Source organism: Gekko japonicus, unplaced genomic scaffold (genome assembly GCF_001447785.1).
Source record: "Gekko japonicus isolate JY-2015 unplaced genomic scaffold, Gekko_japonicus_V1.1 scaffold1361, whole genome shotgun sequence".
NCBI classification, from domain to species: domain Eukaryota; kingdom Metazoa; phylum Chordata; class Lepidosauria; order Squamata; family Gekkonidae; genus Gekko; species Gekko japonicus.
This window is the reverse complement of record NW_015161438.1, coordinates 119,806-132,175: the sequence shown is the minus strand read 5'-3', so window position 1 is coordinate 132,175 and position 12,370 is coordinate 119,806. Positions and strand designations below refer to the sequence as shown.

At 47.9% G+C, this 12,370-nt stretch overlaps 1 protein-coding gene across 1 annotated transcript in view; it reads left to right on the top strand.

Moving 5' to 3' along the window:
• LOC107125570 (dolichyl-phosphate beta-glucosyltransferase-like) overlaps window positions 1–12,144 on the top strand; it is a 17,319-nt gene extending 5,175 nt beyond the window's left edge. Inside the window, exons 2-7 of the mRNA XM_015428992.1 lie at window positions 1,547–1,663; window positions 2,377–2,490; window positions 5,018–5,077; window positions 6,544–6,695; window positions 9,224–9,309; window positions 11,091–12,144. Of these exons, the coding sequence (XP_015284478.1) occupies window positions 1,547–1,663; window positions 2,377–2,490; window positions 5,018–5,077; window positions 6,544–6,695; window positions 9,224–9,309; window positions 11,091–11,203 (642 nt within the window). The 3' untranslated portion in view covers window positions 11,204–12,144. The remainder of the gene's footprint in view (window positions 1–1,546; window positions 1,664–2,376; window positions 2,491–5,017; window positions 5,078–6,543; window positions 6,696–9,223; window positions 9,310–11,090) is intronic.
• Window positions 12,145–12,370: the final 226 nt, after the last annotated feature.

The following is a 12,370-nucleotide window of genomic DNA, read 5'->3' as shown; positions in this document are numbered from 1 at the left end:
AAAGGCAGAAGCCTTGGGCCGCTTTCGAGCGGGGAGGGGGTTTAAACCACCAGAAGTGGCTTGACACTGGAGGAGTGATCACACAGGGGGAAAATGCGGCTGGAACCGGAGAATCAGGAAAACACCACTTGGGGACCTGGTATCAAAATACTCCGGGTTTAAAGCAGTTTTGAGCCGGAAAGCGACGGCTGTGGACGGGAGGCAGATGTTGACCATGTGATCATGTAGATAAAATGATCACACAGGGGGAAAATGCGGCTGGAACCGGAGAATCAGGAAAACACCACTTGGGGACCTGGTATCAAAATACTCCGGGTTTAAAGCAGTTTTGAGCCGGAAAGCGACGGCTGTGGACGGGAGGCAGATGTTGACCATGTGATCATGTAGATAAAATCCATTTCTGAGGCGGGCCGAAAGTGGACTAAATGGCCCCTCTGACCGTGAGGGTCTGACTCATGAAAGTTCACATTTGGGGCAAATGTGAAATAAATTGAGACGGCAATCACAGCCACTGCTGTATTTTTTCGGATTTTTATTCCGCCCTTCCCAAAGTGGGCTCAGGGCGGATCACAGCAAAACAGAGTCACAGACTCCTTGCGATAAAATTATATTACAGTAAAATCCTTAAAAGAGTACAGTTCAGAGGCATCCGCAAATTACATAAAAGAAAAGACTCTTAAGGCTATATAGATGGAGTCAGAACATTTCAGTAGATTGGGAGCTAAAGCAGAGAGGCCAGCTAAGATGGACGCCTGCCCTCTCACCCGAAGGGCTGGCGGAACAGCTCAATTTGCAGGCCCTGTGGAATGGTAAAAGGTCCCGCAAGGCCCTGATCTCCAGTAGGAGCTGATTCCACCAGGGCGGAGAAGGCCCTGGTTGAGGCTAGGCAGACATCCTTTGGGCTGGGGGTAACCAGTAGGTGTTGATCCAGTGAGCGCAGGGCTCTTTGGTGCACTTATGGGAAAGGCGGTCCTTCAGATACATTATCCAATACCAGGTATGTCCCCTGAGTACTAATACTAGGGCATAATACCAAGAGCCAGTGCGTTGTAGTGGACAGAGCGGCAGACTAGGACCCTCGGCGACCCTGTTGAAATCCCCACTTCTCCAATGGAAGCTCGCTGGGTGACCTTGGGCCCGTGAGCTTGATTGGTTTATCCCAGTATCTTGTATTCAGACAAAGAATTAAATAGACTTTAGAAATGTAGATACTTTACCTGATGGAACCAATCTGCTGGGTGGAGGGGGAAGACTGGAGGCTTGCTCTGATGTTGACTGCTCTGAGGTTGCCTGCCACCTGAAAATGGAGACCTCTTTTTCAGAGCTGTGGCTAGCTCTATGTTTCAGAACCAGGAGGGCCTTCCTTGGCCTGAGTCTCTGGGTCTCTGGATCAGGTTACAAGTGGGGTGCCCTTGCTAAGGGGCTACCCAATAGTAAAAGGCTGCGCCTCTGGCAACAGAAGCAATTGCAACCCAGTCCTATGTGCTGTGGATTTCCCATTATGCAGGGGGGAGGATCTGATTACCCTTGGTGCTGACTGTCGTGTTTTGCCTTGCGTGTGCCCCCACAGGTTGCCCTGAAGTATAGCCAGAAATATGGCAGTGAGAAAGTGCGAGTCCTCCCGTTGGTGAAGAATCGTGGGAAGGGGGGAGCGGTCAGGATGGTAAGTTTTGTGTAGCAGTTAAGTGCGCAGACTCTAATCTGTGAGAACCAGGTTTGATTCCCCACTCCTCCACATGCAGCTGCTGGATGACCTTGGGCAAGCCATAGTTTTCTCAGAGCTGTTCTTTCAAGGGCAGTTCTCGAGAGCTCTCTCAGCCCCACCTACCTCACAGGGTGTCTGTTGTGGGGAGGGGGAGGGAAAGGAGTTTGTAAGCCACTCTGAGACTCCGAGTGAAGGGCTTTTTCCGGGCCTTCACATCTCTAGTCTTGGCATTCCCTCTGAGCTTGTGCAAAAAGCTTTATCGCTAAGACAAAGGTTCTTTTGATTGCTCTTTGAGTTGGTTGTTTCCCAGATTGGGCACCCAGGCAGTTGTGAAACTTTAGCCTGCTGCCCCCACGGGGAGAGCGGGCAGAAGAAAGGCTTTCTTCCGCATTGGAAAGCACAGGTACATGTATCCTCTGGCCAGGTGAAAGAACAATGGGTCTCAAACAATGTTCCCTCTAAGTGGTGGAGTCTTGTGAGCAAGAATCCTACTTTGTGAGCCACTAGCATTTGTGAGCCACGAGCGATTTGGATGCTGCTTGAATTAGTTTGCTCTGGAGCCCTCCTTCCTGAGTTGACAAAAAAGTGTGAGCTGGAGGCTAAAAAACTGTGAGCTAGCTCACACTCAGCTTAGAGGGAACACTGGTCTCAAATGTCTGCCTCGCTTGCAGGGTGTCTTGAGTTCCCGAGGGAGGAAAATACTCATGGCGGACGCCGACGGGGCCACAAGATTTGAAGATGTCGAGAAGGTCGAGAAGGGTCTTGAGAGCCTCCAGCCCTGGCCGGTGAGTCTGTGATTGTGTTCGCATGTGTTTATTTAAAGAGTTTATTAGCTGCTTTTCCACCTTGCGGAACTCGAGGTGGCTTCCATTGTAAATAAAGCAACAATTATTTTTATTAAAATCATATGGAAGTCACAATTTAAAATCTCAGGACTGCCAGTCAATAAAAACTAAAGTCGTCAGCTAAAGTTGTTGGGTAGAATTCTCACTTAGACTGACTTTGGCCGCCTCCTGAAGATCAAAAGTGAGCGGGGCCAGCTGCAAATTCTCAGGGAGGGTGTCGCATAATCGTGGGGCTCCCACCGAAAAGGCCCTCCTTCGTGTACTCACCATACTCACATGTTAACTGAGTCCTATCTCTCTCCGTGGCTTAGATACGTAGAGGAGAAACTCTCTACAATGGGAACATCCCCGTATTATCTAGCCCACTTTTCAGATAAACAAGCCTATGCTATTATTAAACAAAGATTTCTCGACATCGAAAGGCAAGAACTTAGGGAACGGACAGCCAGCAGATGCTCCCCAAGTAGGCTGGGGACTTTTGACACGGGCTCTACTGCAAAATATCTGTTAAGTTTAACAGCCCCACACCATCGCAGAGCATAAATGCTTGCATGCTTTAATGTTCTGCCATTGGAGATACCGCCAGATACCATATGTAGACAGACTTTGTCCTTGTTGTCTAAAAGATCTAGAATCCACTACACACACCATACGTCATTGCCCCCTTTATAGGGATATCCGATCTCGTTTTATTACTCCACTTCTAGAGGGTAAGGGCTGACACTCTGATGACTCAATTGTTCACTTTCTTCTGTTTAATTCTAATTGCGAAATAATGGAGGCAACATTTTTATACTATGCAATCCGAAGACGAGGCTTGAATAGCCAAGTGTAAGCGACTGATGCATCTTAGTATTTTCCTGTATTTCCATGACAGTAAGAAGGCTGAAAGCCAGTTTGGTGTAGTGGTTGGGAGCGCGGACTCTAATCTGGGAGAACCGGGTTTGATTCCCCACTCCTCCACATGCAGCTGCTGGCGTGACCTTGGGTCAGTCACAAGTCCTCTCAGAGCTGTTCTCTCAAGGTCAGTCCTCGAAAGAGCTCTCTCAGCCCCACCTACCTCACAGGGTGTCTGTTGTGGGGAGAGGAAGGGAAGGAGATTGTAAGCCACTCTGAGACTCCAAGTGAAGGGCGGGGTATAAATCCAATCCCTCTCCCCACAACATTTGGCATATCCCATATCGGGGGGGGGAGGGACTTGTATGGTGCTTGAAGAAGAGGAGGAGATTAGATTTATACCCTGCCCTTCACTACCCAAAGGAGTCTCAGAGCGGTTAACAAACTCCTCTCCCTTGCCCTCCCCACAACAGACACCCTGTGAGGTAGGCGGGGCTGAGAGAGCTCTTGACAGAAACTGCTCTTTTTTTCAAGAACAGCTCTGAGAGAACTACGGCTTGCCCGAGGTCATCCAGCAGCTGCGAGTGGAGGAGTGGGGGATCAAACCCGGTTCTCCCAGATTAGAGTCCGCGCACTTAACCACAACACCAGACTGGCTCTCAAAGAGGGCTGTGGCTGGTCGGTATCCTCAGGAGGGCCAGGGTTCTGGGGTTGGGGTTATATTTTCAACCTCTGTTACTCTTTAGGTGAAGTAAACAAATAATTTTGCTGGTGGGAGGGCTTGGAGTGGGCTCAGGAGGCTCAGGGTACTGCCTAAGCCAGACATGTCAAACAGCCGACCTGTTGAGTAGAACCAGCCAGTCTAGGGATTTTATCCAGCCCGTGAGCAACTGAGGGGGAACCAGTCCAAATGAGGACCAGAAGGGCCTGTATTAGGGTATCACACCCCCTGCTGAGGTCCCTCCCTTCCCCAAACATGCCTCCCGGGTCTTCCCCCAGATCTCCAGGGATTGCCCAACCCAAAGATGGCAAGCATAAGGGGCGAGGAGAGCTGGTTTGGCCCGGAGCTCTGCTGAGGAGGGGTACGGGTCACGGTCAGTGGTAAAACATCTCCAGTACCTGGCGTTCCATTTTATGGCACACGTGGCCCGGCCTAACAAGGTCTCATTTATGTCAGATCCAGCCCTTGAAAGAAATGAGTTCGATGCTCCTAGCCTAAGCCTTGTTCTTCACACAGCATACTCCCCCCCTCCCCCACTGCCCATTCCTAAATGAGTGCATTGGTTCTGGTGAGTGTTAGGACCAGCAGGGCCGGCTCTATCACTAGGCCAGCTAGTCTCTGGCCTAGGGCGGATCTTCGAACAGGGCGCCAATATGGTTAGAGAATAAATAATGTTATAGACTCAAAAGATTGTAAATAAGTTACCATATGAGATACATCTGTTTGTGATCATGTGAAAAATTATAAATAAAACTTGGGGGGGAACCTTAAAGAGACATGCAAACTACAGGAACACAGAGTCAGTGTGAAATAGCTGGACGGGACTAATGTGGGGAGGCCGTCCGGTCTCAGTCCTTTTTTCAGGTGCTCTCCTGCTCAACAGTTGTCATTCTGCGTGTTCCCCTCTAGGACCAGATGGCCATCGCCTGTGGCTCCCGCGCCCACTTGGAGAAAGACTCAGTCGCCCAGGTAAGCTTGTGCTTGCTGCTTTGCTGCCCATTTGCTAATGACCTGGCGGTTCTTTGGGACTTGAAGTAGCGGAGATTGTCCTGCCAACTTTGAGGATCCAGTGCCTGGTCCTCCCTGTCCTTTGCACAGTCCATGTTTGGAGAGCCAGTTTGGTGTAGTGGTTAAGTGCGCGGATTCTAATCTGGGAGAACCAGGTTTGATTCCCCACTCCTCCACTTGCACCTGCTGGATGACCTTGGGCAAGCCGTAGTTCTGATAAGAGCTGTTCTTGAAAAAAGAGCCGTTTCTGTCAGAGCTCTCTCAGCCTCACCTACCTCACAGGGTGTCTGTTGTGGGGACAGGAAGGGAAAAGGAGTTTGTAAGATGCTCTGAGACTCCCTTGGGTAGTGAAGGGTGGGGTATACATCCAATATCTTCTTCTTCATGTTCAGTTCCAAATACCAGGGATCTGAGTTCCCTGTCCATCCAGCCCACCACTTGTAAGTGGGTTTCCGCATCTTGCTTGATAAAGCAGCCTCCTTCGCCTTGCGCCAGGGGGCGCATCCCTTCGGTCCAACCGCAGTAGTGGCACTGAGGCAAAGAGTGAGCCCTCTCAGGATCCCAGGCTGAGGGCAGAGGAGAGGATGGCAGGCCATCTAGTGAGAGAGTCGGGGCTGCTCCGCCACACTGGTCTTCGGCCAAGATGGCAGCCCCAGTCCTGGTTTTTATTTCTTTGCCTGCTTGTCTGCAGTCTGGCCTTTCCACTGTAACCCACCCTTCCCCTTTTTATGGGTTTAGAAAAGTCATCTCCTCCCGTTTAAAATTTGGGGCAGTTTTCCCCCCAAAAAATCAGAGTGTCACATGTGCATTATGTCACTACCTGTAGAAATTACTGCAGTTTTCCAGTTTTGGCTTGTTTAAAAACTCTTTAATTGCAAAAATATAATGCTCCCTCTAAGCTGCGGAGTCTTGTGAGCAAAAATTCTATTTTGTGAGCTACTGTCGTTAAAGGTGTGAGGGAGTGATTTGGCTACTGCATAAGTTAGTTTGCTCTGGAGCCCTCCTTTCTGAGTGAAGATAAAAATGTGTGAGCCGGAGGCTAAAAAACTGAGCTAGCTCACACTAACTCAGCTTAGAGGGAACACTGCTTAGGAGCAATGCTCCCTCTAAGCTGCAGAGTCTTGTGAGCAAAAATTCTACTTTGTGAGCTATTGGCGTTAAAGTTGTGAGGGAGCAATTTGGCTACTGCATAAATTAGTTTGCTCCAGAGCCATCTTCCCTGAGCTAAGACAAAAACGTGTGAGCCGGAAACTAAAAAACTGTGAGCTAGCCCACACTAACTCAGCTTAGAGGGAACACTGGTGACGACTGCGTCACATCAAGTCAGGGCAGTGCTCTGGTACCATGTGACTGTTTGGAAAAGATGTTGAATACATGGAGTCCCTTCCATTAGTACCAACAGCTAATATTTTGCCTCTCGTCTGCAGCGCTCCTACTTCCGAACGCTCCTCATGTACGGATTCCACTTCCTAGTGTGGTTCCTCTGCGTGAAGGAAATAAGGGACACCCAGTGTGGGTTTAAGCTGTTAACCCGGGAAGCTGCTTCCCGGACGTTTTCGACTCTTCATATAGAGCGCTGGTAGGTGTTCTGCGTTTGTTTGTGTAATGATTCCATGTTTTTTTGCGGGGGTGTCCCTTTAAATGTTTCATTTGTTTGCAGTGTAGGGAGAGTGACAGAGGGAGACAAGTGATTGGCTGATGACTAAGAGAATGGGAGGAGGGGTGTTTCTGAGTGGATTCTGTGTGTGTCTTGGGAGAGAGACAAACGTGGAGGAGGTTTGAAGGGAGTCTGTGTGAAGTTTAGTCTGTGTGACTATAAGAGTTTTGTGAGAGAGTGTATATGGCCAAAGAAACAAGTTGTGTCTATCCTGTGTGGTTATTCGGTGTACATAGCCTGTGTGGCTATGAGAGAGAAAGAGATTAGCCTGTCAGAGTGGAGTTTGATGTGTAAGAGACTGAGTGTGACACCGAGCTTTGCCAGTTATATTCACAAGTTCCTTTCTTCAGCAACTGTTCAAAATAACCAGAAACCTATTTTGTTCTTTATTAAATAAATCGATTTTTGTTTAAACGTATCCCAGACATCAGTACAGTCCTTCCTCAGGGCCACATAGTCCTCTGCAGTGCCCAGACCCTGGGTCATTCTACCAAAAGAGAGAGATTTGGAATTTTTAATTCCTGGTGGCAGCAGAAAACTACCAAGTTTAGGTACACAGAGAGTGTTTTAAAGGTAAAACCGTTTCCCCAAGTAGCAAGCACCTCACCGTTCGATCTGTCGGAAACGGCATCAGAGCTGCGTCTTCGGGGTGCCAAACATACTTGGGGGAAACCAACTGTTACCTGAGATGGAACATGGATTTAGCAGTCGTTAAGCTGTCTATATACAAAGTAAAACCGTCTAACATCATCAAAGCATATGAATTTAACCAAGTCCAAATGAAAAGCTCGAGGATTTGCTTCCTAATTTCAGCGTGAATTGGGGGGGGGGGATATCCATTATCTGACAAGTTGAATTTGTTTCAGCTTGTTTCGGCCCTTTCTTACAGCTGTATTATTACAAAAGAAAATATCGGTAGGCTGAGGAACAAAAGTAGTTTTGTATAGCATAACCTCTGAAGATTATACCCACTTCACCCATGTTGGCAAGTCTAAATTTAGGCTGCGCTTGAAGTAACCTCCTCTCTGGCTTACTGAAGGAGGAGCAGCCAGTCCTGAGTGATAGGTGAGAAATTCATAGAATCATAGAGTTGGAAGGGGCCATACAGACTCAAAGGGGCTCAAGTGGTTAAGATGCTGAACTGCAGACTAGGACAGTAGTTCAGCAGTTTGAGACCCAGGTGCCGCATGACGGAGTGAGCTCCCGTCTCTGCCCCCAGCTCCCGCCAACCTAGCAGTTCGAAAGCAAGAAATTGCAAGTAGATAAATAGGTACCACTTCGGTGGGAAGGTAACAGTGTTCGGTGCGCCTTGGCGTTTAGTCATGCCGGCCACATGACCACGGAGAAGTCTTTGGACAGCGCTGGCTCTTCGGCTTGGAAACAGAGATGAGGACCGCACCCTAGAGTCGGATTCGACTGGCTTTCGAGCAAGGGAACCTTTACCTTTACCTATACAGACCATCTAGTCCGGGGGTGTCAAACATGTGGCCCGGGGGCTGGATCAGGCCCCTGGAGGGCTTTTATCAGACCCACAGTGGAACCGGCTGTCTTCTGCTGCTTCTTCCAGTTCTGCTGCTGCGTTATCGTAGGTTTGCAGGTTTTATTTATTTTATTTTATTTATTTAATTTATACCCCGCCCTCCCCGCAAGCAGGCTTAGGGCAGTTTACATAATTGGTCTATAATGACCATTAATTCACATAAAAACAGTTTAAAATTTCAATTACAGCAAAACATAAACTCATAAAGTTTAGCTAGTGCTAATACATTGGGTACATAAGATACAGATACACAGCTGAACAGCATACCCAAGATTGCAACAGAACAGACATTTTGATGCAATAATTCAGAGCAAGGTGTCAGTTATCAGACACTGTTAAATAAACAACATATTGCAAGAGTGCTGATGTTTTAAGCCTGTTTTTATTTTAAGTAAAAAAAACACCTTTGTGTTTGTGTCCTTTATAAAGTTTGTATCTCTGCTACCTGGCATTACATTTCATGACACACGTGGCCCGGCCCGACAAGGTCTCATTTATGTCAGATACGGCCCTCATAACAAATGACTTCGACACCCCTGCTCTAGTCCAACCCCCCTGCCCAATGCAGGACTGGCCTAATTCTGCATGTCTGGGAAAAATAAGTTCCCAGTGACTTCAGAGTTAACTTCTACCTTTTCAAACCCCTTCTACTTGGGCAAATTTATCTCTATCATAGGTACAAATAGCTGGTTTTGAGAGAGGAGAAGAAAGACAGCCATGTCGAAGTTGTTTCCATTTCTCACTCTACCAGAGAGAAACTGGGCATTTGCCAGAGATCTTCCTTTGCTTGGTCCATGGCCACTAATTCTCTGTGCTGAAGGGAAGCTCAACAGATCACAGGCATTTGTGGTGCGTTTCACATCAGTTCTGCACAATCCTCATGCCTCTTTGTCCTGCTCTTCTCTTTCAGGGCGTTTGACGTGGAACTCCTTTATATAGCTCAACGTTGTAAAATACCGATCGCAGAGGTCGCTGTCAAGTGGACAGAAATTGAAGGTCAGTGGTTCTTCAGACGACTCTCTCTTCGGTAGGATTCATTCCAGAAACCAGATTTCCTCAGGTCCCTCTTGAGTAGGCGGAATGTTTCCTCCAAGCCTCAGACCATTTCAATATTGTCTCCAAAAGATTAGTCTAGGGCAGTTAGCAAAGGATGGAAGTTCTTCTCTCCTGCTGAGGTTTCTTTGCTTTCTCTCTTCTGCTTCTCCCTCATCACCAATGTCTCAGTACAATCTTCTTTTAAAACGCTGCTTCACTTGGTTTTCCTCATTCTTCTGACTTGGACCCCTTGTTTTATTAGGCGAGGCAGATTTTCTCAATTTCTTGTTTTTTTCCCTCAGCTGGAAAGTCATTCTTGCTCTTTTTCCCCCCCTGGAATGTTCTTTTCCCCAGCTCAGCAGAAGCTTTGCAGCTGCAGAGTGAATCATTCCAGAGTCGTCCCAACGATATTATTGAGTATTAGTCTTGCCAAATAGTTTTTATATCTGCACACACCCTAGTCTGGAGGTTGCAGGATGAATCTGTTCTAGATGTGCAGATGTACACTTTTTCCCTAATATAAAAACTATCATTTTGGTGTAGTGGTTAAGTGCACAGACTCTAATCTGGGAGAACCGGGTTTGATTCCCCACTCCTCCACTTGCACCTGGCTGGATGACCTTGGGCAAGCCATAGTTCTGTCAGAGCTGTCCTTGAAAGAGCAGTCCTCGAAAGAGCTCTCTCAGCCCCACCTACCTCACAGGCAGGGTTTCCTCTAAGCTGAGTTAGTGTGAGGGAGCTCACAGTTTTTAGCCTCCAGCTCACACACATTGTTGTCTTAGCTCAGGAAGGATGGTTCCAGAGCAAACTAATTTATGCAGTAGCCACGTCGCTTGCTCACAACTTTAATGCCAGTAGCTCACAAAGTAGAATTTTTGCTCACAAGACACCACAGCTTAGAAGGGAGCATTGCTCACATTGTTGTGGGGAGGGGAAAGGAAAGGAACCATAAGCCGCTCTTAGTGAAGGGTGGGGTATAAATCCAATCTCTTCTTCTTCTTCTGATGCAGCAAATACCCTTCTGGACCCCCCAGTGTAGGGGAGGGCTAGACAGCCCTTCCCACCCCAACCCGACATGCTAGCAATAAGTCCAACTTGCAGAGAGAGAGAAGACATTGGATTTATACCCCGCCCTTCACTTGGAGTCTCAGAGCGGCTTACAATCTCCTCTCCCTTCCCCTCCCCACAACAGACACCCTGTGTGAGGTAGGCGGGGCGGAGAGAGCTCTTTCCAGAACTGCCCTTTAGAGAACAGCTCTGACAGGAGTATGGCTTGCCCAAAGTCATCCAGCAACTGCAAGTGGAGGAGTGGGGAATCAAACCCGGTTCTTCCAGATTAGAGTCTGCGCACTTAACCACTACACCAAACCAGCTCTCAGCTGACTAGCTCTCAGATAAGTCCCCCGCGTGGCCAAGAGCAGAAATGCTTGTGAGTCTGTCCCAAGAAGCATAGCCAAGTGGTGGCATCCACGACAGTTCTGGCCAGAGAGGAAATCATGCAGGGAAGCATGCTGGGAGAGAGAACACACGGGAGAGGTGGCAACGACAGCACATCTGAGCCAGCTCTGTCAGGCCCGTGTCAGAGAGCAGCGTTCTCGATAGCCAGCTGCACACGTGACAGGAAACTCAGAGGAGAGGCCTTTCCCGAGGCCTCGCACCGTCTGAGGTAGGTGGTGGCAGCAAAGTGTTGCATAACCTCATCGAGTGACCGGCTGTTCCTTTCCTGTCTCTCACGATTCCAGGTTCCAAACTGGTCCCCTTTTGGAGCTGGCTGCAGATGGGCCGGGACCTCCTGTTCATTCGTTTGCGATACTTGACGGGCGCCTGGCAGCTCGGAATGAGGAAAACGGACTAGGTTTTACATGCACTTACCAAATAGATTTTTATATTTCCAAATACCTGGGATTACTACAGTGACGTGAAATAAGGGAAGAAGGCTGAGGTTACCCGTCTTTACCGCTACACATGAATCTTGTTCTTTTTAATTTGCCAAGAATGCCGATGTTCCGTAAGATGCCTTTTTTGTTTTTGTTTGTTGTTTCTTCTTAGTTTTGCAATTGGGGATCAGTCTCTTTTCTTTTGTAGAAGCGTTTGGACAATTTCCCCACACACACACACGCCAAGAAAGTGTGTGGCGGCAGTCATAAATGTTAATTAAAAAAAGACCCCACAAACTGTTACGGTCCACTAATTCTGTCATCACAGCGGTCCAAAACATGCTCACAGTTTGGTGTGCAAGAGATTGTATCGTTGGAATGCACAGGACCAGCTGAAGCCCACAGACAGTCCTTTGTGGGTGAGGGAGGAGCACCGAAAAGGAGAATTCTCTCGATTTCAGACTCTCACCCGTTGACTTGAACTGGCTGCAGACGTTTGAAAACTCCCGTGTCGTTGTGTAACTTCTTCCCTGATGCTATGAATGCCAACGTTTTGTATGTGAAGGTGACCCAGGCTGTTTTTGAGGGTCCATTGATGTAAGCAGGAACAGTGTTGGGTCGGTTGAGGTCAGGAAGGTGTTAAAGTGCTTAACTTTCACTGGGTTGTACGTGAGCTCTCTTTCATCTCTGCCAAGGTACATCTGTCAGACAGAAGGAGGTACGCTTGATAGTGGAAATAAGCCGGACGTCAGGAAATAATTGTGTAAGACTCTGCCAGCATCACTTTTTCTCTGTTCCCTGTCACAGTGTGTTTGGGCTCTGAGTGTATCCGACTTTTTAAACTGCTGCAACGGTAATTCCAGCAAACATTCAAAGTATTTTCACGTCTCGAAGTGGTGGAACATTAAATGGGAAAATGGTGCTGTCGATCTGAGTCGCCATTTTTTTTTTAAGCTGCTTTCATAAAATACTGCCCATGATTGTAGTCCAGGTGATTTTGGTGCTTACCAAAGCCAAAAAGAATCTCATACCGTCACACAGTTATATGTTCACACGGTGTCAGACTGGAATGTGTTTTTCCCACTCTTATCTCACGTTACTTCTGTAGTGTTTTTCCCATCTGCAGCTGTTCCCTGTGTGGGAAA